Here is a 26,237-nt window from a genome sequence, read left to right as displayed (position 1 = left end):
ATCATGCACATTGTAGGGAGAATGGTCACTTTGGATGAGCTATTACCAGCAGGATAGTGAGTTTGTGTGTGTGGTTTTTGGGAGGGGGGTGAGGGGGTGAGAGAACCTGGATTTGTGCAGGAAATGGCCCAACTTGATTATCATGCACATTGTGTAAAGAGTTGTCACTTTGGATGGGCTATCACCAGCAGGAGAGTGAATTTGTGTGGGGGGGTGGAGGGTGAGAAAACCTGGATTTGTGCTGGAAATGGCCCAACCTGATGATCACTTTAGATAAGCTATTACCAGCAGGACAGTGGGGTGGGAGGAGGTATTGGTTCATATTCTCTCTGTATATATAAAGTCTGCTGCAGTTTCCACGGTATGCATCCGATGAAGTGAGCTGTAGCTCACGAAAGCTCATGCTCAAATAAATTGGTTAGTCTCTAAGGTGCCACAAGTACTCCTTTTCTTTTTGCGAATACAGACTAACACGGCTGTTACTCTGAAACCTGTCAGTTTGTAACTTGTGAGCCCCGCACTGTTCCCCATGCAGGGTCCCAGAGCTCTAACCTGTGGCAGAATCCCATCCCATAACCTCTGCATCTTGGCAGGTTCTCCTTTCACAACAGAAAACAGAAAGTAAATGTCCTTGGTGACCTTTTGCACCATGACTTTGGTCTCGTGCAAACTAGAAATAGGCTTCCTCCCCTTTATTTGTATCTTGGAGCTTCAGGGCTGAGTCTGTTGGAGACAGCACCTTCCTTTTAAGAACATGGCATCTTAGGACCCAGAAAAGGCTGTCTAGCCTAACATGCCTGCCCTTTCTCAGTTTATTGTACTCCCATCTTCTTGCTGTGTCACCAGACGCCAGACTCCACTCCTGATCCAGAAATAAATCTATGGACATGCTGACCTCTTTTAGACTTTTAGCTGCTGTGAACTCCCCTGGTAACCAGTTTTATGCTGTGTCCATATGTTCCTTTGTAGTAAGTTGTTCTGCCAGCATTGCCTTGCTTCAGACTTTCAAAAGTGTCAAGTGATTTTTGCTATCCTGATCTGTAGGTGCCAACTCAAGACATTATAATGGAGCCTGATACTCAGAAAGTACTGAGTATCTTCTCCTGAGAATCAGGTCCCTCCCTCTAAGGTATCTTAAGTTGGGCACCTAAAAATAGAATCATAGAATATCAGGGTTGGAAGGGACCTCAGGAGGTCATCTAGTCCAACCCCCTGCTCAAAGCAGGACCGATCCCCAATTAAATCATCCCAGCCAGGGCTTTGTCAAGTCTGACCTTAAAAACTTCTAAGGAAGGAGATTTCACCACTCTCCTAATGAAAAAGTTTTTCCTAATATCCAACCTAAATCTCCCCCACTGCAACTTGAGACCATTACTCCTTGTTCTGTCATCTGCTACCACTGAGAACAGTCTAGAGCCATCCTCTTTGGAACCCCCTTTCAGGTAGTTGAAAGCAGCTATCAAATCCCCCCTCATTCTTCTCTTCTATAGACTAAACATCCCCAGTTCCCTCAGCCTCTCCTCATAACTCATGTGTTCCAGTCCCCTAATCGTTTTTGTTGCCCTCCGCTGGTCTCTTTCCAATTTTTCCACATCCTTCTTGTAGTGTGGGGCCCAAAACTGGATACAGTACTCCAGATGAGGCCTCACCAATGTCGAATAGAGGGGAACGATCACGTCCCTCGATCTGCTGGCAATGCCCCTACTTATACAGCCCAAAATGCCATTGGCCTTCTTGGCATCAAGGGCACACTGTTGACTCATATCCAGCTTCTCGTCCACTGTAACCCCTACGTCCTTTTCTGCAGAACTGCTGCCGAGCCATTTGGTCCCTAGTCTGTAGCAGTGCATTGGATTCTTCCATCCTAAGTGCAGGATTCTGCACTTGTCCTCGTTGCATCTCATCAGATTTCTTTTGGCCCAATCCTCCAATTTGTCTAGGTCCCTCTGTATCCTATCCCTACCCTCCAGCGTATCTGCCTCTCCTCCCAGTTTAGTGTCATCTGCAAACTTGCTGAGGGTGCAGTCCACACCATCCTCCAGATCATTTATGAAGATATTGAACAAAACCAGCTCCAGGACCGACCTTTGGGGCACTCCACTTGATACCGGTTGCCAACTAAACATGGAGCCATTGATCACTACCCGTTGAGCCCGACAATCTAGCCAGCTTTATGTCTACCTTATAGTCCATTCGTCCAGCCCATACTTCTTTAACTTACTGGCAAGAATACTGTGGGAAACAGTGTCAAAAGCTTTGCTAAAGTCAAGGAACAACATGTCCACTGCTTTCCCTTCATCCACAGAACCAGTTGTCTCGTCATAGAAGGCAATTAGATTAGTCAAGCATGACTTGCCCTTGGTGAATCCATGCTGACTGTTCCTCATCACTTTCCTCTCCTCTAAGTGCTTCAGAATTGATTCCTTGAGGACTTGCTCCATGATTTTTCCAGGGACTGAGGTGAGGCTGACTGGCCTGTAGTTCGCAGGATCCTCCTCCTTCCCTTTTTTAAAGATGGGCACTACGTTAGCCTTTTTCCAGTCATCCAGGACTTCCCCTGATCGCCATGAGTTTTCAAAGATAATGGCCAATGACTCTGCAATCACATCCGCCAACTCCTTTAGCACTCTCGGATGCAAGAGAGGCAACCATAGCCACATTTGAAAATTTTAGCACTTATTCCTAAATTCCTTGGGCAAAATCCTGACCCCCGTGAGGTCAGTGGGAGTTTTCACACACATACCCCACTCATCAGCTTTATCAGTCTTTCAGATTTTTGAAACGTTCTGTTAGATCATCTCAAAGACTGGTCTTTTTCCAATTAGTCGAATGCTTTTATGAGATTTTAAATGGCAGTGTCACAGTTAACTGGCTGTAAATGTCTTCTCTCTGTCCTACCCTTTCAATACACATTGGACTCTGTGGTTCTTTGTTTTAGCCTTAACTGAAGGAATTTCAGTTGCAGTATCGCTAATTTGTATCTCAAATATTTTCCAATTTTCTAAAGCAGATTTCCCAGACATTGTAGAATTCCCTGTTTCCTTAGGGTATTTCACATTCTCTCCAAGCCAACTTTCTGCAAGTCAGAAACACTCATGTTGCTTCCTCTGGCACTTTCCATCTTCTAAAAATCCCATAATACTGTGGTCACCGTATCCCAAATGCTCCTCAACTTCAGTCTTGTTTCTTTTACATGATATGGCCTATGAAGATCCCCAGCGCAGGCAAGACATACCCTGCCACAAGACTCATGCTTTGTGGCTCTTGAGAGGAATATACTTGGCATGAAATTCAACTGTTTGGAGGGTTTATGTAGACTTCAATAGTGCATTTGTCTCACCATGGCGGCTGTGCACAGATATGACCTTCACCTTTGGAGAACAATCTAGCGGTGAGTAAGCTTTGTTTCTTAGATTTATCTCATTTCTTAAGATTAAGTTCCCAATAGCAACTGTCTGTGGTGAACACAGCAAGCTACATAAAGTAGCTGTCCTGTCTGGTCTCTTCTGACACCAGGGTGCCTTTTCTTTTATGATACCTTCTGAATTCTTCAAGTTTCTCCCAACCAAAGTTCTGTCCTTCTTACTTGCCTCCACTACCTTTATAACCATCTTCCAATCAGAGTCCTTTCCTTTGCCCTGGGTCCAAGGATTACCTGTCTGCCTTTATTGCTGTTTTGCTGCAACAAAATTCCTGTATCTTCCAAATTGTTGCTGAAATCAGTGTGTGGATTCGTAACATGCCAGGGGACTCGTGAGTTTCATTCAGCTATATATCTATTTGCAGCGTACAACAAACAGTCCTAAGTAAGAATAGGCCTGAGCTAAAACTCCCGCTTCTGTACACCTCCATAAATAACAATGCCACTGAAACATCTGCGTCCACACATAGAACCATGCTACAACTAACATGCTTTTCTATTTAGAGATATCAGGTGAAATTCTGTCCCTACTGAACTCAAGGGAGAGTTTTGTCATTGACTTCAGTGGAATCTGAACAATGTTACACTGATTGCTTGTGTTCCGAGATGCATATAGTGATACTTTACTAAAAGAAACAGTAGCTCTGCTAACGCAGGCATTCACAACCTTTTACATACCTCTTCACTCTCCCTCCCAACCCCCATGAGTCCCCTCCCATCTAGCTAGAACCTTGCTCCTGTTTCGTAACATGGGGAGGGCAGGGAAGATGGTCATGAGCTTCTGACACCTAAGAACCACCATACTGGGTCAGAACAAAGGTCCATCTAGCCCAGTATCCTGTCTTCCAATAGTGGCCAGGTGCCCCAGAGGGAATGAACAGAACAGGTAATTATCAAGTGAGCCATCCCCTGCTGCCCACTCCCAGCTTCTGGCAAACTGAGGCTAGGGACCTGTTCTCAACTTCAGCTGGTGTCATGACCCAAGGCTGAGAACCCACATAACTAATTGAAAACACTTACCTGTATAGTTAACTCTATGTATATATGTGAAGATTGTTCTGTGCATGTAATTATGAGTGTACCTGTGACCCACCTATAGGTATCTTATACAAATAAACAATTATATATATATAGTTATTTTAGAAGAGATAAAGGTTAGCTCCACAACCTACCTCCGTCTCTCTGCTCCATCTATATCCCATTCTCCTATGCTGTATGAATTCCACGCTTGCTGATCTCAGTCTAGATTTCTGCCCCTTCCCCTCCACAAGCACATTCCAAACCTGGTGTGTATGGCTTTAGTTAGCAGGGGTATAAATGGGAAACAACTCCCAAAGGTTCTGCTGACAAGGCAAGGCTATGGAGTTAAAGAAACTCATCTATGGAAAGCCATACAGTGAAAGTCCTGTCTTCTCAAATATACTGGAATAGCTTGTAGAGTGGTCAAATTCATCACTGGTATAGGAGGCACACCAGGAATATTCTGGCATGTACACACATTAGATGATGATGAGGCACTGGCCATGACTTCATAGGTACGATTGCATTGAAAAATGTGGTTATAGTGCATATGTATATTTACATATACATCACCCCTACACGCCCTCTGTCTCGCTCACAAACATCCACGTGTATATGCACCCACAGACACACACACACAGCCTGCAGTTCATTCTTTTACATGCATGTTATTTTGATTCTATTAGAACAGACTGGCCTGGAGTCTAGACCCTATTCTGCTTTCATGTAAATGTTCAGGACTGCATGTTCATTTACTGCAGAAGCTAAATGACTGTATGTAGAGACTGCAAGTAGCTGCTTTTACACATTGCAACAAGGTGGCTTGCTCCTAGAAGGGCTACAGCCCTGGGGCCAGCCAACACAACTTATTAAATAGGCACACCTGAACAAGTGTGTTGCAGAGAGCTAGAAGGTTCCTGCAGGTTGCAGGGAACAGAAGGCTCTACAGACTTTGAGACACCAGAGAAACAAGACTGCAGACAGGTAGGGCAGGGAGCAGCCTGCTAAAAGCAGGGACTTGAGGGACTCTATTTTGGGGACTTTGAGTTTTGTTCTGATCTTTTACATTAATAAACCCAGATCTCTAGGAGAGGTGTGTGTACACAGAGAAGCCTATGTGGAGGGGAAATGGAGGCAGAGTTCTGTAGAGCCACCCCTGGCCATGAGGGGGTACTTGAGAGGCAGTTGACCCTGTTACACATATCTTGGTACATGATCCCAATCCTCATGGCAAACAGAACTGTCTAATTGGTACCTATGGAGCAAACATATGCCATATGCCCTTTGGGTGCCACCATTTTAGAAGCATTCGTCTTTCTGTTTAGTTTCCATGTTATCGTAACAGACATTTATCAAGCATGTTCTGTTTGCTGAAGGCATAAAGAATAGCCCTCCTAGAAGCTTATTCACATGACTGAAATATTTGGAAGCAGCTTGGTATCAAATCCCTAGAGCTATAAGGGAAATCACATGCTCAATAAATATTTCCAAAGCCCCGGTCTGTTTGGCTAAAGTGCATTTCCAAAAAGAGACAGAACTCCGCTGGAGGAATGTCTGAGGAATGGGCTCTTTGCTGTGCACATCCTCTTGATTTCCTTCTCCCTGGCTCTTCGGCAGCGAAAGCTTCCTCACCCTTGAGCTATTCTTCTCTCCTATTGGAGTTTCACATATTTCTCTCTTGCTTAAAAAGCTAGGTTTGGCCCCATTTTCAGAATCCCTGGAAAACAATAGTTTATTCTCTCCCATTTACATGGACGGGCGTTCTGCTCACACAGTCAACCCATCTGGGTGCTTTTAGGGCCCTTCTCACAGAATGAATTGAGCCCCTCTCTTATCTTAGATGGATTTTATCCGTACAGAACCCTTGCGAGATATGGAGGCAGCTCTATTTTACAGACAGAGAACCGAGGCACAGTGTAGATTTAAGCGATATGCCCAAGGTGAGACAGGAGCTCATTCAGATCTCCTGAGGCCTAGACCCATACTCTACCCACTAGACCAGCCTAGAGGTTAGAATAGACTGTAAACTATTTAGGGCAGAGGCTATCTGTTTGTGCTGTGCCTCACACAATGGGGCCCTGGTCCATCGCTGGGGCTCCTAGGTGCTATGATAACATTTGATAATGATTCCTTCTGGCTTTAAAGCTCATTCATCTTCCTGCCCCTACTGGAGAGTAGGCCCCCAGTAGGAATCTGTCTTAAGGCATCCGCTGATGAGAATCCAAATGCCTTCGCTCGCTAGAGGATTTTAATCACAGATCCCCCCTCTGGTGCTTAGTGTCACGCACAGAGGCAGACTGATGGGGTGTTGTATTTACTAGGAGGCGTGGCTAAAAGGAAACAGGAACAATTAAGAATCAGGAAAAAAATGCTCTGTTCTGTCTGACTGAGGACTTAGTTGCTGTGGGAAGGATGGACTGAATCCTCTCAGGTGGGACTGGACCAACATCCTGGATAATATAGGGCCTCATTCTGCCACCATCATCCCTGCTTAAGTGGTACTTATGCCTGAAGGCCAGTTGGATTCAATGGGAACCTTTGTGGGTGCTGCTTAACGTGAGTGGGGGCAGATTAGGCCCAAACTGTAGGCAACATCCTGTAATAGCGAGGGGGGAGGGGGGAGAACCAGGCATGTCCTCTATCCCTAACTCCTATGGGCTATGGTTAAAGATGGGCAGCATTTGTAATTCCAGGTGAGTTCAGCTCTCTCACAGGGATGAGATTGTGGCTGACCCCGCACAGATGCACAAGTGGGTGACAGGTCTTGGGGAGCCTTCCCTCTGGCCTGGCATCCCTGCACAGAGATGGGGTCACGATCCCAGCGCTTGCGTCTGGGACATCTGAGGGTGCAAGTGGTCCTTAGGTCTGCTGTGAGAGCCCGCACAGGGAGGGAAACAGACAACTGCAACCAGAACAGCGCCCCCCACAGCCACGGCACAGAATTCTGCTGGTGCTTGAAGATTGGGATTCTCAAAATGCCTAAGGGAGTTGGATACTCGGCTCTCTTTGAAAATCAAGGGGAGATGGGCACCAAATCCTTCTGGCACTTGAAACATCTCGACCTGAGTTTTGTGGAAACTCGCTGCATTTCACAGGCCTTTTGCACTTGAAGCCCGATGCCGAAATTGAAGAAATTTCACTTCCACTGCACAAAAAAAAAAAAAATAATAATAATAATAAAAAAAATTGTGCAGGCAAAACCTTGCTGGATGCATACACATTACCATTTAAACTTACTATCGGAACCATGAGCAGCAGCTGGGTGGTGAAATCCTAACACCATTTGAGTCAATAACAAACCACCCACTGACTTCATGGCCACACATCAGCCCCATTCTGAGTACCTGATGCTGCCTATTCCTCTTACAATTCACACTTCCAAAATCTGACGAGGTGATCGGGCTGATGTAAGAGGAGCTCCCAGTTCTCTGTACTCTAAGAATTGTCACCCAGGACGCATCCCCTAAGACTCCCCGCAACATGTATTGAAAAGACTCCCTGAAAACTGCTTGTAGGAGTTGCTTATTTATTGCTTTCGAGAGGGAATTTTTGAATTGCCATTACTGCAGAAGAATTGTAACCAGAGCAGCTATATCACTACCTCTCAGGGTACATCTACACTGCAATAAAAAAACAGTGGCACTGAGTCTCAGAGCCTGGCTCAGTTGACTTGGGCTTCCAGGGCTAAAAATCCCAGTGTAGTCGTTTGGGCTCAGGCTGGAGTCTGGGCTCTGAGACCCATTTTTAGCCCCACAGCCCGAGCCCCCTGAGACTGAGTCAGCTGACCCAAGCTGGCCACACTTATGCCACAGCTCTTTCATTGCAGTGTAGACGTACCCTCAGTGACCAAGGCACCCTTGAATGCTGCCCCCTCTGGTGCCCTCCTGGACTATAGAAAAACTCTATGCTCTCTGCTGTTTTCTCTAAGTCAATTATTTTGCATGTCACTGACTCCAAGTAGGTAGGAGTTTGTGTTACCAAGCAACTGCGCAGCCTTTGAAATAGACAAGCTGTCTTTGCCTATCAGGAGTGAGCAATGTTTGAGTCCTACCCCTAGATTGCAGATGCCTGTAATTCAGTTTGATGAAGCGGTTGATCTGAAGGGAGTGGGTTGAGAGAATATTGTTCCCTCTTGTTAAAAGCACATCTGCAATAGACAGAGAGGTATGTATGGGGATGGATGGATAGATAGCAAGCATAATATTCCTTCCCTGCTAAGGGCCACTGTGTGTTCTCTATTATCGCATGAGATTCTGCACCAACTCCATTGACTTTGGTGGGTTTCGTCCACTTTACAGCAGTGTAACTGAGATGGGAATCTGTCACTTGGGACCAGCTTCTGACATCCTTAGTCACTTCACAGAGGTCCTTATGCCTCAAGTAACCCTGAGGAAAGGAACTGGGTGACTCAAGGACTATCCGGTTCCATTGAGAAGGGTGTGTGTAAAAGAGGTGTGGAATCTGGATGTAAGTGATCATCACCCCACCTGGAGGACTCCGCCGGATCCTGTGACTTACCCAAACATTTTGTGTGATCACACATGCCGCAGACCCAGCAACAGGTGATTTTGAACCACATTGTTTTAATTTTTTTAGTGAAAATAGTCAACTGGGTATTTAAAAAATATACATAACAGCAAAACAACATCACCTTCTGAAAGAGGTTAGAAAAGGCCCCTTGTTAAGCAAACAATACCCAATAGGCCAGTCCTCAGAATTAATAGAGCTGCACCAATTTCCACCAGCTGAAGATCTGACCCTAACCCCCGAGCAGCGCTGTCTGGCCTCTTCCCTCTCCCTTCAGGCCTGGAAACATTTAGCTGTTTTGCCAACTCCTTGAATGACAGCTTCCAGGAGGAGATCGCTATTTATTGTTCTAGCATCCAGGGCTTTGAATAAGCCTTTTAACTGGGATGGAGGTCTCTCAGCCACTCCTTTCCATTTAATCTCCAGCGCCCCCTAAATAGCCCCTGCGTGCCGGCTGTGTTCTGGGGAGGAGATAAGGATAGGAGCTGTCTCTTTAAATACTAGAGGCTGTGCTCTCTCAGGCCACCGTGACATATCTGGGCGTTGGACTGGGGGATGAATAAACAGTGAATGCACCAGATCTGTGGTTTCAGAGAAGGACTCCGATCCGTCAGGGATCCCCCTTTCAACTCGACCCACGCCACGAGTGGCTTTTAGCATCCTCTGGGATCCTGCCCCTGCTGGAGGAACTTTAATGCACGCTGGGCTGGCTTTCTAGGAGCTACCATTGTCAGGAAGAGCTGCACGCTTTGGAGCTTGGTAAGTCTTTGGTGGTGAAATCCCAGCTCTGTCAGCAAAGCCCCCACCACCAGACAAGCAAAGAGGGGGGAGCTTTCTACTGGCCTTTCTCTTCCCTGCACTGTGACTCCTCTCCAAAGCGCCATGCAATTTGGAGACAGGCGTTTACAAGAAAATAAGCGAGTGGCAAACATGCGCGATTGTATTTGGATGAGCCTAACACAGCAAGACCATTAGAAAGCCAGGCGGGTGAGCGCGGGAGAAAGCAAAAAGGCAAGAGACCGAAGCAGCAGCGGCAGCAAAAGCAAAGTCTGGTGCATTTAAATTAGGCTGACGCCTCTCTTCAGGACTTTGTGAAGCGCTTGGGGATCCCGCGGGTGGAGGAGCGTTTTAGGAGCAGGGTGAATGGTTTGGTTTCCCAGAGGATTAAGGAGAACAGGGGGGCGTGTATTCCCCCCCCAACCGCTGAGGGGTGAGGAGCGGGAATCTGAGGGGTGAGGAGCTGGGCTCACCCCATGCGCCCCCCCTCCCCAGCCACGCTGCGCCCTTCGCGTTCCCGGGGCGGCCACTCGCACGGTGCCCGCCGGGGCTGGCGGAGCGGGCCTTTCCCCGGCTGCAGCCGCCTGCCCCTCGCCGGAGAGCAAGGGCCGCCGCCCTGCCAGGAGCCCGCAGGCTGGGGTGGGGGCTCGGTTGGAGGCTAGCGGAGCGCCAGGCCGGTGGCACGGATGCCCCTGCAGCCCCCAGGCAGGGCTGCAGCCGCCTCGCCGCCCTCCGCGCACGAATCGAAGGGGGCCGGGAGCAGCCCGCCGAGCGGATCCTCTGGGGACGGGGCGTCCTGCACTGGGGGGGTCCCCGACCCCACCCCGCCAGCGCCGCCGTGTAGGGTGCGGCCGCTCTGGGGTGCTGCGGGGACATGCGGCTCCCCCAAGCCGTGGGCTCGCCTCTTCCCCACGTGGGCCGATGAGACATGCGCGGGGGGTGCCGAGTCCGGCGTGATCCAAACGGGCGGGAGTAAAAGTTCCCTGCGGCGACCGAGCGGCTTTTTTTTTTTTTCCTGGGGGATTATTTATAGCCGGCTCCGCTGCCTGGCCGGGCTCCCTCTGCCGGACCCAGGGACACACCCTGCGGCACAGACGCAATCCGGGGCGTTGTTCCTCGTTAAAGGAGAAACTTTATAACTTCGCGCTTTGCCCTCCTCGCCTCCCTCTCTCCAGCCCCCTGGCTCCGTTTGCCCTGGGCAAAGGGACGGGCGCATACCCGCACCCACCAGCTGGATTTGCTCCTTTGCTTCGGTTTGAGCTTTTGGGGCCAGTCGAGCCTCTGGGACGCCGCTTGGTGGGTGACGATTGCAGGGAAGTAAGTAGCAGCCGCACCGCCCAGGAGCGGGTTATTTTCGATCGTGGAAGCGAGGGGAGGATTTGGGGGAAGATGAGGCGATCCCAGTAGTGTGGCAGCGTATGACCCCCACCCAGTAGCTGTCTTGCCTCTGTCTGCAAATAAATCCCCTTCATCATCCGCGATTCTGCCTGTCAGTGGGTCCCCTATTGCTTGGTTACGCTGCAGTTTCACCCTCTTGTTCTGTAGTAATCTCTGTGCCAAACCCAGCTTGTTCTGTTGTGTTGCTTTTTTTTTTTTTTTTTAAAGCAGATTCACTCCCCTATACGGATTCCATGAACCTGCTCCAGACCTGACCTCACTTTGTTATAATTAGAAACAGTTTGACCACTGAAGAACGTTAGCTGGGTTTTTTGTCCTCCCCGAGACCCGCTTTGTATTTTTGTAACCTGGTTGATTTCCATGGGCTGCGTGCACGGACGGTTGCTTGCAGTGGGGGTGTAGCTGTGTTGGTTTCTCTATGGAAAGACTCCGCACGTGTACACACACACACACACACACACACAATGCGCTGCGTGGTCATTTCCCTTTCTTTCCGCAGAGCTGGTTCACCAGCTCTGTTGGCCTTGCTCAGCTATTTGAGAAGCGCAGTGGCTGGAGTTGGGGCATGGATCTCGTCGAGGGGGTCCTGACTTTAACGGAGTCTAAATGTTGGCTGTGAAGTGGAGAATAGTGGCTTTGTGGAATAACGGTTTCCAGCCCCCTCCCCCTACCTGAGTCTCTGAGCTAAAAATATTTGATCAAGGGACTAGTCGTGGCGGGTTTTTATATAAAAAATCTTTGGCTGGAAACCTGGGCTTTCCTATTGTTGTGATGCTGCTTCAGGAAAAAGAAACCCTTATTTTATCTTTGGCTAATGACACTTCCAAGACAGGCTGAGCCAAGTGGAAATTTTGAGGAATGTAATGGAATTTGCATTTCTCCCTGTATTCTGAGCCATCAAACTCTAGACCATAAAACACTTTAAGCGTGGAAGGTTAGAAAGGGTGGAAGGAAAATAATGTAGAAGTTGAAGGTTCCTTGGTGTTTTTGCTGGATTTTTTAGAACATTCCCAGCCCTTCTCTGGGCACGGCAAAGAAAACCCCTCTTAGATAGGTTTGCTGCCCTTTTCCAAGCTGGACGATGTCTGGCATTTCTCAAAGCTGGCTCTGTCCTTTTCAGGCTTGCAACATTTGTCTCTAGTACTGTAGAGCCACACCAGGGATTTTTGTCCAACCCTGGGAGCCTGTCCCTTTCGCATTGTAAACCCCAGTTAGCGCTTTAAAAATCTCCCCGACCCCTCCAAATAGCTGCATTTCTTTGCTAAAAGAGATGTTGCTCTGGCGAAGAAATGCATTTAATACAAGTTGTTGAGCCTCATTAAACTTGAGCCCCTGTGCTTAGTCTCTGTTGCTGCAGCGACCCCTGCTGCCCTTTCAGATCTAGTTATCCCTAAATGCTGGACACACCCCACATAGACACAAATGCAAGGGCTGACTGCAAGGGGTTTTGCTATCACTTAAAAGCGTGTCTCTTTTTTTCCCCTTCAGATCTTTCCAAAACTTCAGCCAAAATGCTCCTTTTGTTGCTGGGGATCATCGTGCTGCATGTTGCGGTTCTGGTGCTGCTCTTTGTCTCAACAATCGTTAGTGTAAGTACAAACTTTATCTCCCCGCCGCGCCCCCGTGATCGATCTTCTTCATATGGGAACATGGGGGATGTGAGTAGATCAGAATCCATTGCACAGTTCCATGTGTAAGATTTGTCTATGTAGATAAAACTAAGGGACAGATTTTTTGAAATTAAAGGGTGCTCCTCATTCCTCCAATACCAGACCTTAATTAATACAGGGCCTCTGAAAGAATTAACATGGCCAATCTAGACAGACATGTTTGTGGGTTTTGTTGTTGTTTTTTTAATGCAGAGCTAGTCACTTCCAGACTAGCTTTCAAAGAGCTTTGTTTTTTTTTACGACCTTAAAAAACTACTTCTATAATAATCTCTAAACTGGTTGGGATTCATATGAAACAGTTACTGTAGCTTTCCATGCTGCCAAGAAAATGTGAGAGAGAAGTGAAGCGTTTGAGAGCTTTGGTACATGTTTAAAGAGAATCACAAAAGTCTTCTCTTTTACGCAGCTGAGTCTAAATCAGGTAAAGAACAACGCAGAGTGTTTTTTTTTTTTTTTCAAAACTCAATTGAAGTGTGTGTGTGTGTGTAATGCATGTGCACACATTGAAATAGAGACATGAAACAGAAATAACCAAAGCAACTGTAAGAATGCAAAAGATAACAAGAATGAACATGCGCTATTATGTCGGATCCTTTGCAAGCGCATTTAGTTGAGCAAAAGCTTATCTTTTACTTTGGTAACCCTGCTCTGCCTCCCCCCCGGCATTTGCTGCCGCCTCTCACAGATTTGTGCATCTCTTTCAGCAATGGCTCATTGTTAACGGGCGTACGGCAGACCTTTGGCAGAACTGCAGCACTTTAGGGGTCCAGAGTTCCTTTCAGTGTGTAACGTCCTCCACGAACGGTGAGTGCTCTGACATCTCGTCTGTTTCTTCAGCAATGGAGATTTTCATCCCTTTAACTCCTCCCCCACACCTTTAGAAATAGACCTGTATTGCAGAACAATCTTGTACCAGACAGAGCCTGCAGAGTCAAGCATGATTAATCGAGGGGCTTGGTTCTGTCCCTCATGTCAGAGGTTCTTTAAGCATTGTTACTCAGGCAGTTTTCTCAGTACAGCTTCTGGAGTACAGTACCTGAATAGAGGTGGAAGAATTAGGCCCTAAATAAAGCTACAGAGCAGGGTGGAACTGAGGGAGAGGAATTTAACTAATTTCATATAAGGGCTGCCATTCTATTAATGGTTCTTCTGGATTGCTCCTTACTTGTACCTGAAGTGGGCACATCTCACCTGTTTTGCAGGGCCTCTGTCTGTACAGCAGCTCATCACACACTAGAACACCAGGGCTTAATTCACTGATGCACAGAGCTTTGTGCAGTCATTTACACCGTGCTGACTAGGTGGGGCAGGATACCCACTTCGCACTGGCGTGCATGGCTGCATGAGATGCTGTGCAATGAAGGATCAGGCCCACGTGGCCGGGTTCTGGGCTCAGATGTGCACATGTGAGTCATGGTGAAGTCAGTAGATCAGATTCCTGCTCTCTGTGATGTCAGCGTGAGCCCAGAGTAACGTCATTAAGATCTGCAGAATCATTCCAAATTTATGTCTGTGTAACTGAGAGCAGAATTTGGCCCATTGAATTACTAGTTGGGGAGAAGCCATGGGTCAGGTCCTGTCCCCAGGCCTTGCTACGTTCTGTAGTTGTGGTATGTTGACAGTACCCTCAGCTGCAGTGGGGGATGACCCCATGTGACCTCTTTGCAATATGCTCCTCACCATTACTCTTACTAGGTAATACCTAGATAAACAAACATGGGCAGTCCTTGGAGTGGGGCTTTCTACTGCTGGGACAAGTGTGCGCTAGTTATTCTAGGCATGCCTCTTGTTTGCTGAAGGGGATGAAGTGTTAAAGGGCCAGAGCAGAGCAGTTTTGCTCTATGAAAAACACCCGCTGGGTCCTTGGGGTAGTCAGTCACTTCTTTTTATACCACCTGCCTCTGTGCATATTGCTAAGCAACCAGGACAGAACTCCAACATTCCCCTCTGCCAGTGGTTAGCTGCTACTCCCAGGATGGGTCCCAACTCCCTGCAGTTATGGTGCAAGTTAGTGCTCCAGATGGTCACTTATCCCAGGGAGGTGGAAGGAGTTTGAGGACAGTTGACCATTGCAGACGTTCCCTGCTCCATCTCCGTTACACCAATGCTTGCTCTCTACCTATGCTCCCATCTCTGCAGTTTCCTGAGCACAGTGGATTTGCGAAAGCTAAGCATTTAAGAGCTTCCCATTCCTTGGCTGGGGTGGGCTAGTCCAGCACTCTCTACATCAGCCTGTGTGAATGGAGCCTGGGTCACACTCCCAAAGTTTCTATTAAAACTTGAGCCACAGTAACCCATGCTGTTGTAGTTATCCTTATATGCGTGGTTATTTCTGTAGCATGTATATTGGGTAGAGAGCAAAATAGGGTTTTTGTATCTATCACATTTTACTTACTTTCATGTATGTCTGGAGTCATTCAGCGGAGTTGCTCTAGATTTATACTGAGCACAGGGAGCCATATCTTGCCATCAACTTTTCAGACTAGCCTGCCGTTGAAATCAGTGGGAGCAGAGCTCTTCTTTAAGAATTAACGGCTCAGAATTATGACCTACGAGTTTCAGAGCACAAAAAGTCTGCATAGAAGGTAGGGACCCGGTTCTACTCTGCCTTACATGAGTGTAAATCATCAGTGTCCCCATTTGATTTCAGCCAGGGTGACAGTGGTGTCAATGAGATCAGATTCAGGTGTGTAGAAGTCCCATGGAAAGCACACTGATCCAAAGCTAGCTTTGGTAGCGGAGTGCCTCACGCTTTGATCAGCTGGCTTGTCCGCGTTGTGTGAGGCCAAGGAGTTGCCTCTGTACATTGTGGGTACAAAATTACCAAGTGATGCAGGGGAGGCAGAGTGGTATAGTGGATAGCACACTGGACTGGGGCTCAGGGGACTTGCATTCTAGTATTGGCATGCTGAATGACCTTGTACCCAGCCACGTCACCTCTCTGCCTCAGTTTCTCCTTCCTATATATATGATATGGTTCCCTGGGCTCAGTATAAATCTAGAGCAACTCTGCTGAATCAATCCAGACATATATATGGGATCATGATCCAGGCATCCTTTAGAAGTCGCTTTGAGATCTGCTAATGAAAAGTGATACATAAGAACTAAGTACAATTATCTGGACAATTTTTTAGTTGAGTGATTGGTATGGGGTTTTATTACTATCATTGCTAGCTTTAGGAATTTGTACCTTGACTTTCCTCTCGGAACAGTTTGATCCCAGCATATCCTCAGTGAGTTCAGTGGAATCACTCCTGATTTACACTAGTGTAATTGAGAGTAGAACCACATCTCTGGTCTGTGACAGTGTGACCTGCTGCCCCTGAGATGCCAAGGAGGGGGAAGGATCTTAAGATTGAGCCACTAGATTGAACATAACACTGATGCCAGGGCTGGTGGGGAACATTTGCTATGTGGAAAAGGAGAGCATTGCGGGTGGTATGTGCAGGGAGTGAAGCCTTCGTGTAACTTAGCAAGTTCTTATCACTCTCTACCCTGCAGGAAAGTGAGTCTCTGATGTAATTTTCTAGTAGGAGTTTTCTGGAGATCAGGTTTAAAACACTCCAAACTAGCCAGTCTGCTGGTAGTGAAATACTCGTGGAGACCCCATGTTGGGAGATACAAGCAGGCGCTCACCCTACCTCTAATTTTAACTGTACTTAAAGCAGTAGCATGTTTCTCATCTCGGGAAGAGGCTCAAATTTCTAAGGTGTTGGTGGAGTGGCTTAGACCTTCTTCACAGCCTTCCAGCAACACCTAGTGGCCACAAGTCAGACCAGCTGTGGAAACCAGCTGGAATCTTCTGTTGCATCACTGTAAATTATCATAGTTATGTCCTGAATCAGCATTTGGCAATATTGGCCTTATACTGCTATCTGCAACGTAGGTAGGCTGGTTCAGATTCACTCATGCATGCTCAAAAACAGCTGTACATGTGCTTAAAATAAGGGCTGCAGTAATTGCGCCCTGAACATGGGCACCCTTTTTTTGCAGAGAGGGAGAAAAACTGTCATCCATAAAAATATGCCTGTTACTTTAGATAGCTAAATAGCTTGACCCCAGTATTTACAGTATCCTCGACATTTTCTATAGGGCAGTGTAGGGAATATAGTAAATAACAAGATAATCTTACCTTGGGAAAGAGTATTTTTTTAAAGGGGGAACTCTTTAGCTACTTGTGATCAGACCTGAATGCTGATGGTGATAGCAGAATAAATTACACACCTGTAACCAGTGAGGGTGGAACCCTTTTAGATCCTTTCAAGTGATTTATTTTTACTATTCGAGGCACACAGTTGAGCAGCCGGTAAAAAATTTGACCTGCCACTGCTAGTTGGATATTTGGATTGCAGGATGCATGCGTGTACAGTAGTGCTTTTCCTGCTTATGCCCAGCTCCTCCATTCTTGCGAGCCGGCAGAATAATGAAATCTGAACTACTTCGAGGAGTTGTAACCCAAATCCAACACAAGCCAGGAAGATTCACATAAATTCAACCTTCCATCCTTATTTGAATGCTCCTCTCCTGCCGTTTGCCTACATGAAGACTCTGGTCCTGCCATGAACTACAGGCTGCTGGAGCCATGCAAAACCCTTGGGACGCCAGCGGGGTTTTGCAAGGGCAAAGGGGGTCTGACAACATCCATCTCTTTGCAGGATAAGGGCTTTATGCATTAGCTAAATTACTATTTAGAATGGTAGCCCCAAGGATCCCCTGTCATGGGCCAGGGGCCCATGGTGCCATTTTCTGGGCAAACACAGAACAAAAAGACAGTCCCTGCCCCAGAGAGCTCACAGTCTCTCTCTTGCAGTTGTTTTCCATTTTGCTTGAGGCTGATCTGTTTTGTTGTGTTTTTTCAATAGAGAAAATATTGTGTGATATTTTTATTTTCTAGATAAGGTAAGCTAATCTTGCCCCCATTCCCATTGTCTTTGAGCACCTCACCAGCTTTACTGTGTTCATCCTCCCAATCCCGCTTTTGAGGTAGGGCAGTGGTATTATTTCCACCGTACAGATGGGAAGCTAAGCACAGAGACACTAAGCGATTTGCCCAGGGTCATACAAGAAGTCTGTGGTGGAGCATGGAAGTGAGCCTGGGTCTCAGGTCAGGAACCTAGGTGCTGGACAACTCCCCCCTTCCCCCACCCCAAGAGAATCAGAGACTTTAAATGCTCTTTCTCTTGGGGGGATAAATCACATTAACCCCTCCCCCCAATATATTTTCAATTTTTTCAGCATATTGTTTCCATCTTCTATGCTATTAGCTAAAAGTATACTTATTTCCCCCCTCCCCCACCGCCAATACAAAGTATGTTCCACAAGAGTCCAGGGGAGACTCATGGAAATATGTTTTCAATACATACACCATGCCTGTTGCACAGTATCCTAAAAAGCTTTAGGAAAACTTTTTTCTGTGCCTCTGTCAAAGACACTGCTCAACATTTAATAATGTGGCACTAAATTCCGCCCTTGGGGGTGGATATGAAATTCCTACTGAAGAATTTGGCAGAACTTAGTCCTTTAGTAGAGATGATTTCTCCCAACCCGCCATAAGAGTTAAGTCTGTATTGTAGAGTAATCACTTGCCAGATTTCCCCCCTCTCTTTCGCTAAACTCATGTACCACCTCCTGCAACATTATCATAATTGTTAGCAATAAAATAGGGCCTGATCTTGCACTTTGGAAGTCCAATGGGAGTTTTGCCATTGACTTCATTGGGCTCCACATCAATTGCATAGTGCTCATACTTAGACTGGAAACTCTGCAGAGCGGAGTCTGTGTTTGTACCTCACCTAGCACAGTGGGTCCTGGTCCAGGTGCTACAAATACATCATAATAATTGTTTGTTCATAGATCCCAGAGCTTCATAAATTTTAGAGTTGGGGAAAATGGAGGCAAAGAGAGGCTAAGGAACTTGCTCAAAATCAAACAAGCTGAATTCGTCCAACTTCCACCGAGTGGTGGTTGAGGCTGGAATTTTCAGAAGAGCTTAGAATGTTGGGCGCTGAAAGCCAAGCTATGTGTCTCCCAGCAGGAGATGGTGGGTGCTTTGGAGAACATAGTCTTTGTTTAGGTGCTTTCATGGGAGCTGAGCTCACCGGAAGATCCGGTCCCAGTGGCGGGTGCTGAGCCTTTGACATTTCAGCCCATCCTCCTGTGCCATGCAGGTCATGCCTTTGAAATCAGTGGGTGGCACAACCAGCCCCGAAGTTAAATATCTGGGAACAGAACCTAGTTCTCCTGATTCCTAGTGTTTAGGTGCAAGCCACTAGCCCACAGTTCCCTCATTTGGAACTTGTAAACTTTCAGCAGCTGGTGGGTTGGCTCCCGGTTGAAGCTGAATAATGACTTCAGGAATTTTTTCCGGAGCACACGAGTCTGGCAGGCATGTTGCAATACTATGGAAGGACGTTCGGAGACGAGTAAGCATCACAGTCAGTGTGGGATGCCCCGTTCCTTTGGCTTTCATGTCTGTGGGCTCATTGCTTTGTTTGCAGCATTTGCTTGCTAGATAATGTCATTTGTCAAGAGGCTGAGAATTATGCCAAAAATGTTGCAATCGCTGCTTAATTTAAGCTGCTTGGCATTCCTGGAGCAGATTTATCTGAGGAATTCAGCACTGAATCCCAGAATTGTATATTTAACAGGTTATGGGTCAGATTCTCAACTAGCAGGGGTGCTGGAACAATTTGTAAAGTGTGGGGGCTGAGAGCCATTGAACAAAACTGTAAACCCTGGATATAATGGAAAACACTTCAAGCCAGGCAGGCAGAACCCCTAGTTCCAGTACCTATGTACTCGTGTAAATCTAGTAAAGTCTAGAGTTATGCCAGCAGAGGTTTTTGACCCTATGAGTTTTAAAGCTCTTAAGTAGAGCTGGACAGAATTTTTCAAACTTTTCAAACTCCCCCCCCCCCCTGCAAAAAACAGAATTTTTCACAAGAATGTGCAGATTTTTTCCACCTTCCAATTTTTATGTTTTTCAAACATTTTTTGATGGAATCTTTAAATGGACAACCCTGCCCCTCCCATCCCCACTGGCTTCAGGATTGTTTGATAACATGTTTTTCCTGTTTCCTCTTTCTGTTCCTCAAATTGCCACTTTGTGACTTTGTTGGCTGGCTTGGTCACTGCTTGGGTTTGTGGGTATCCTTTGGTAATTGAAGGGATTGGTTTGTGAAAATAATCCTATGGGAACTTTGCAGACTGCAAAGCAGATGGTTACTAAGCACCACGGGAGGAAAGGGACTTTCCAGTTTGCTGATATGATGACCACCATATTGGTCCATACATCAGGGACTGGAAGAGGGACCTGCACAGCTAAAAGCATAAGCTGCTAAGCTTGAACTAAAAGAGCCAAGGCTCACTTGCTGCAGGCCCGTAAGAAACTCCTACCCTTCTATGGATTGGGCACAGAGCAGGACCTGTGACACGCCCACCCATGGGTTCCACTGACCGTTCTGAAGACGGCTCTCATGACACTTGGATACCTCACAGCAATACAGACTCTGATCCTGGACTGACTGCTCTGCATTGGTCCACTGGCACACCAGGCCCTCAACCTTGCATTGAGCCTTGGAAGGCTTCCTCCTTGTAGAGCGATCCTTGAGTGGCATAGACTAGAGCTATAATAGTGGCTCCCTGCTGCTGCTGGCGTGAGGAAGGGGAAAGGTGGTATGTCCAGTGCTCCCCTGGGCCCCAGCAGTCCCTAGCTGCTGGGACTGGCCTAGCTCAGAGTACCCTAAATTCCCAGGAAAGCAGAGAAACTCTTAGGCCCCCTCCTGCTGCTGTGGTGAGTGTTCCACATCCACTGATGAGTGTCCAGTCTATAATCTGCATAGATGGGAGCCAGGCCAACGCAAGTCACCATTTACTCAGGGAGATGGCTCGTGATGGTGCAGCTACAGCAATGTACCTACATTGGTGGCTAAAAACCCCAGTGCAGCCAAGCCTTGAGAGAGACAGAGCCATGCAGCAGAGCCAGGATTAGAAATCTGGAGTTCCTAGGTCCCCTGCCCTGACCACTAGACAGTGCTTCTGAGTTGCTGGAGAGGTCGTCTTTTGGAGGAAAATTCTCTCCATGAATTTGCAGTGATTAATCACACTGCTGTGACACAAACCCCACATGAAAAGCAGGGAGGGCAGTGGAAGCCGTGCATGTGGAATAGGTGCACAATACTTGACAGCAAGCCACGCTAGACTGGCAAAGAAAATTTTGCCCTTGCCTAAGACTGAGGCTTCAGATGGATTTTCTTTGGATCGGGAGAAGCAGGAAAGAAACATAGCATTTGTGTTATGGTTCTCTAATACCGTGAGCCCTGCAATTTGACCTATCTGCTATTCTTAATAAGAGTTCCACTATTCATATCTACTTTGAAACACATGATGCAGAAATACACACTGCTTCATAGCCTTCTCATTGAATGGATTTGCCATTTCTGTGATTCAGAACTACTTTTTATCTTTTTCGTTTCGTTTTTATCTAAGTGTGTTTAAAAGGTAACAGGTATTCTCAATGTCATCTTGTGAAATATAGTCCTAGTGCAGATTAATACAGGTTTTCTTTTCAATTAGCTACTTAAGGGTGACAGAGCAAAAGAGACCAAGTAGCAGGGAAAGGTAAATACCCAGAAGGAGAATTGTCCACCTAGCTGCAAATGCCTAAGCTCCTTATTTTGATTTGTTCACACTACTCTAAATTAGGAGTAAATCCAGTGTAGGATATGAATGGAGGCAGAGAGCTGGCATTGAGTCTCCTATCCTGTTAGTTCATTAATTTGCACGAGGGAGCAGATCCTCAGCTGGTGTAAATTGGCCCACGTCCCTGGAAATCCATGTAAGTGCTGCCTTCTAATGCCAGCTGAAAATTCAGTTCAAGATTAATCTGCTAGAGTTCTCCAGGTTCTCCTGATGCTCTTGCTAATGGGTGCAAGTGATCTGAGCTGAGGCCGGTTATATGGATGCAATGGAGAGCAGAATTTGACCCAGAGTGTAGTAGCTTAACCAGAGCAGACCCTTGACTAAGTTTCCCAGTGAGGTATTGTGTAATGTAGTCTGTGAACCGACATTTCAGGAGAGTACCACAGATTGTCTTTAAAAAGTCCTATTTGCTCTGTGTGGGGATCTTCCTTGCAGACTTGTCTTTGGTGTTGCTCTTGACCCATGACTGAAAACTGCATTAAACCGGTTTGCCCCAAAGAGAAGTGTCACACAGTGTCTCATTCTGTTATTGGCAGCAAGTATAAATCAAACATATGGGCAAAAAGAGCTGCATCATGGAAACGGGGATACAGGAAAATTCTACTCGGCTACCCTGGTGCAAATCTGGATTGGAAAAGCTGGACCAAGTCTTAAAATATCTGTTTCATTGGAGAGGTGGATGCTTTCCATGGCAGGGTGGGGCCTACGCCATTAATTTCTGCAAAATGTGTCTATTTAAGACATTTGAAAGGTTTGTAGTGTTTCAGGTTGCAAAGATAGCCTTCCAAATGTGACTTAATGCAGTGTCACCTTTCTGAGCCTGCAGGAAGACAGCCAACCCCGCCACTGCTCATAGCTTTGCCAGACAGCAGCAGAATGACATTAACAAGGCTGTAGTCAGTTTTGCCAATGCAACGCCTAGCACTCTTACAATAGAATCCAGGAATCGTATTGTCTTTAGACTAGATGTACTAATGATCACATGCAAAGGCTGGTCCCATGCAGTTTGCAGGCTACGTTTAAATGTCTCAGTTTACAGTAATTCAAGCTCATCAGAATTTTCACTATGAAAAAGAGACAGATTCTGATGGCGGTAACACCATTGTAATCGTGGAGTAATCCCACTGAAGTCAATGGAGTGCCTCCAGGATAATACCAGCCTAACGGAGGTTAGAATCCACCCAGTGTCTACTAGCATCTAGGCAACCATAGCTCTGGAATTGCTTCCCACCGGGCAAAGTCAAGAATGTAGAGCTATTAAATGGTTTCAGAGTAACAGCCGTGTTAGTCTGTATTTGCAAAAAGAAAAGGAGTACTTGTGGCGCCTTAGAGACTAACCAATTTATTTGAGCATAAGCTTTCGTGAGCTACAGCTCACTTCATCGATGAAGTGAGCTGTAGCTCATGAAAGCTTGAGCTATTAAATCTTACTCTTGTTACGTGGTCTATAGGAACATCTTACTTTTCTGTCCAATTTTTACAATGTTCTATACTGAAAATATCAAAAGAATGTTGTCAGCTTAAAAGCTACACTTGTCTGACGTTTTTCTACCTACTTTTGTTACGAACACCTGCCGTTCCTGTAACTGTATGAGATTAGAAGTCCATGGTATCTTTCTCCCTCTTCTTTCAATTTAACTGAATAATTAGTCTTTCAGCATTCCCCTGTATCGCGAGTTAGTTAGTTTCCCCTGTTGGAGTTTCTTTTACCCAGCAACAGGGGAAAGAAAAAAAAAAAGTATCTGGGGAAAAAATGTGATTGTAAAACCACGAACATTGTTGGGGGGGGACTGTGGGTTTGTCTACACTGCAATCACTGGGTGCATCTGTGACTTGTGTAGCTATACCTGACCTAGCTCTAGTCTGGCAAGGTTGGGTACTGGAGCAGTGAGGCCAGAGCAGAGCAGGCTAGCTGCCTGAGTAATTACCCAGGGTTCTAGGCGGGTTCATGGAAGCCTGGGCTGCTGCAGCCATGTTGCCCCCAAACCTGTGCTAGCTATATTCAAGCTAGCTCCCGTATGTCTAGATGAGCGGCAGTCATGCCCCACAACTGCAGTGTAGACATAATCTCAGGGGAAGGGTGTAGTGCTAGAAACTCCTTTTTATATATATAATTTTTTTTTTGAATTGGTTAGGCATGAAGCTAATCCCATGCCTAAATCTTTGCCGGATCCGGGCAATAGATTTCAGCTGGATGATGTTCCTTACGATACTGGTGACATGCTAAAAATAAAACATAAATTTGTAGTGTCAAGGGTGTCTTAGTCATCCCTGTCTTTGACATCAGTGGGAGTTTCCTGGGGTGAAGTCAGGGGTGAATGTTTTCTGTGGCGGAAGATTCCTTCCGTTAGTCGTTAATGCAGATTGCAGTGTGCTGCAGTTCATGTATAATCTTTTCAGACAAGTTCCAGTGACTTCTGGGATTGAAGTGACTAATGTCACCTTCTGTGTGTCCTTCTTTGTGCTGCAGAACAAATGTAATTCATTGTCCTGTTGTAATACTACTTTCCTGCAGGTGAGGGATGTCTGGGACAGATTCACCAGTAGCCTGAAGTGGCTTTGCACCACTTTGTTGAAGTGGATTTTGGCTGCTTTGTATTGGAGCATTGTAGTGAATCTGGCTCAGTGACTGTATTTGATACTGGCTTCAAGTTAGGAAGAAGTATCTGGTGGTGCTAGCATATCTCTCATAATCTCTTTTGAGGGCCGAATCCTGTCTGACCATGAATAGACATGCTTAGCAGAGCGAAGGGCAATGAAAGACCTTAACTTCTATTTGTAAGCATTTCTGCGGTGTTCATCACTGTAGTGTTCAGGCACCTTGCAAATAGCAATGAATTTATCCTTGCTCCATTCCAGTGGTTGAGGGAAGCATCATTATACCCATGTTACAGATGACAAAAAACAATGCACAGAGAGATTAAGTGACTTGCTCATGGTCATCCAGCAGGTCCTAGGCAGAGCTGGGAATAGAACCCAAGGACTTGTTTCTCTCCACTCTTACACTGGAGTAAAGCACAAATAACTCCACTGAAGTCAAAGGGACATATCAGCTAGCTTCTCTGCAAATCACCAGAGTAACTGAGAGCAGAATCAGGTCCCAGATCTCCTGATTCTCAGTCAAGTGTCTTAACTATAGATCATCCTTCTGCAAGGCTTTCCCCCGTCCCATCATTGTGCACAGAGGGCGCAGACAACCTGGCCTCCCATAAGACCCTACACCAGATTTTTCCCAACTCTGTACAGCAGCAGGATTTCCCCTGACTACTGTTGCTGAGATGATGTGAGTGATAGAGAGGAAATTATACAAATATCTCCCTCATACCTTGACACTGTGCACTAAGGATTCAGTTGTTCTGCCTGGCAGGGGCTCCCCAAGGCGCACTGCATTTCCATCCTGGCTGCTCTCAGGAGATACCACATGTGCCAAAACCCAGCCACAGATTCACGAGCCTGAACCCCAGGGATTTGCCGAGAAGCTAGTTGAGACATCATGAAGCTGGCAGTGAGAAGATGCTTAGCTTTTTCCTTGATGCCTCCAGTTTTCCAGTGCCAGCAGGGCACTTTAAAATCTAGATGTCAACCTTCAGGGTCCAAATGGATTGAGTTAGTGTGGATCCAAACCACAGAGGTCTGGCCACTGTGTATCGTGAATTGGGAGGATTCCTCAAGAGTAGCAGGGAAATGCTGTTTTTTCCCCCCCGGGGGGGTGGGGGGAGGTGCAATCTAGCTAGCCATGGTAGCAATGATCTGCTGCTTTTGGAAGCCCAGAATGGCATCTTCTTGCAGAGTGGGAAGGCACGCTGTGTCTTTCACAGCCCTGTTTATGCAGTGCACTTGTATATGAGTCTACGGAGCTTTCTAGAGCTTTAGCCTTCTGGACAAGGGCCTTTTTCGGTGTGGACTGGAGGGAAAGGCAAGGAGGAGGGAAGAATGAGGCAAAGAAAAGAGGACAAGGTGGGAGAATGATCCACAGCTAGAAGGAAGGAAATGGAGCAAAAGAGGAAGCCCTGGGAGGGAACTAAGAGGTCCATAGTTAGGTACCCAATTCCCACTAGGTGCTTATCTGCATCTTTAGGCACCTAAATGCCTTTAAATATCTGGCTGTGGGTGACTATCTTTTGGTGCCCAAAATACTGGCTGGAATTTTCCAAGCCAATTTGGCATTTAGATACATGACTCTTATTAGTTTTGATGGAAGTTGTGAGACTACGTTTTGCTGTGTTTCTACAGCACCTAGGACAGTGAGAGCCTGGTCTGTGACTGGGGTGGAGTGGGGTGGGGTGCAACATAAATAATCTCTCACTTGCTCTGAAAATCCTGACCATTAGCCTTAGCTGCCTCGGTTTCCCCAGATGGAAAATGGCGATGAAATCTTGCCTTACAGAGGGGTTGTGAAGCTCAGTTCATTCATCTTCTGCATCCTTGGATGGCAAAGTACAAGATATTGTCATGGGAACATACTTGAGTCCATGAGATTGATTTCCTTAGGTTTCTGTTCCGTTTTCCATAAGCTAAGCTAATGCCTATTGAACAGAAGCCTAGGCTAGTCTGATGGAACAGTAAATGCAACAATAGGCAAAAACATTTCTTGCAAGAAACGTGACAAAACTGAGAGCAGGGATCATTGTTAAACAGCATTGTGGATAGTGGGTTTAAGAGATCAAATGTCCTGGGGAGAACACTGCTAGGTATGCATACCAGTCTCCCCAGCAGAGTGGTGG

General features: G+C 46.5%; 1 protein-coding gene across 3 annotated transcripts in view; it reads left to right on the top strand.

The window, feature by feature from the left end:
• The first annotated feature begins 9,460 nt into the window (after nucleotides 1–9,460).
• The window catches only part of PMP22 (peripheral myelin protein 22), a 32,308-nt gene continuing 15,531 nt past the window's right edge, over nucleotides 9,461–26,237 (top strand). Inside the window, exons 1-3 of one of the 3 annotated variants that reach the window (XM_084648232.1) lie at nucleotides 9,461–9,727; nucleotides 12,632–12,732; nucleotides 13,518–13,617. In XM_084648232.1, coding sequence (XP_084504358.1) covers nucleotides 12,655–12,732; nucleotides 13,518–13,617 — 178 coding nt within the window. In that variant the 5' untranslated portion in view covers nucleotides 9,461–9,727; nucleotides 12,632–12,654. Of the gene's footprint in view, nucleotides 9,728–9,855; nucleotides 9,980–10,798; nucleotides 11,063–12,631; nucleotides 12,733–13,517; nucleotides 13,618–26,237 lie in introns of those variants that run through there. The other 2 variants (XM_084648234.1, XM_084648233.1) reach the window with 2 other exon arrangements.

The sequence above is a fragment of the Lepidochelys olivacea genome, assembly GCF_965140295.1.
Source record: "Lepidochelys olivacea isolate rLepOli2 genome assembly, chromosome: 14".
Taxonomy (NCBI): Eukaryota; Metazoa; Chordata; order Testudines; family Cheloniidae; genus Lepidochelys; species Lepidochelys olivacea.
The sequence above is the reverse complement of the archived record's forward strand: the minus strand, read 5'-3'. Positions and strand labels throughout refer to the sequence as shown.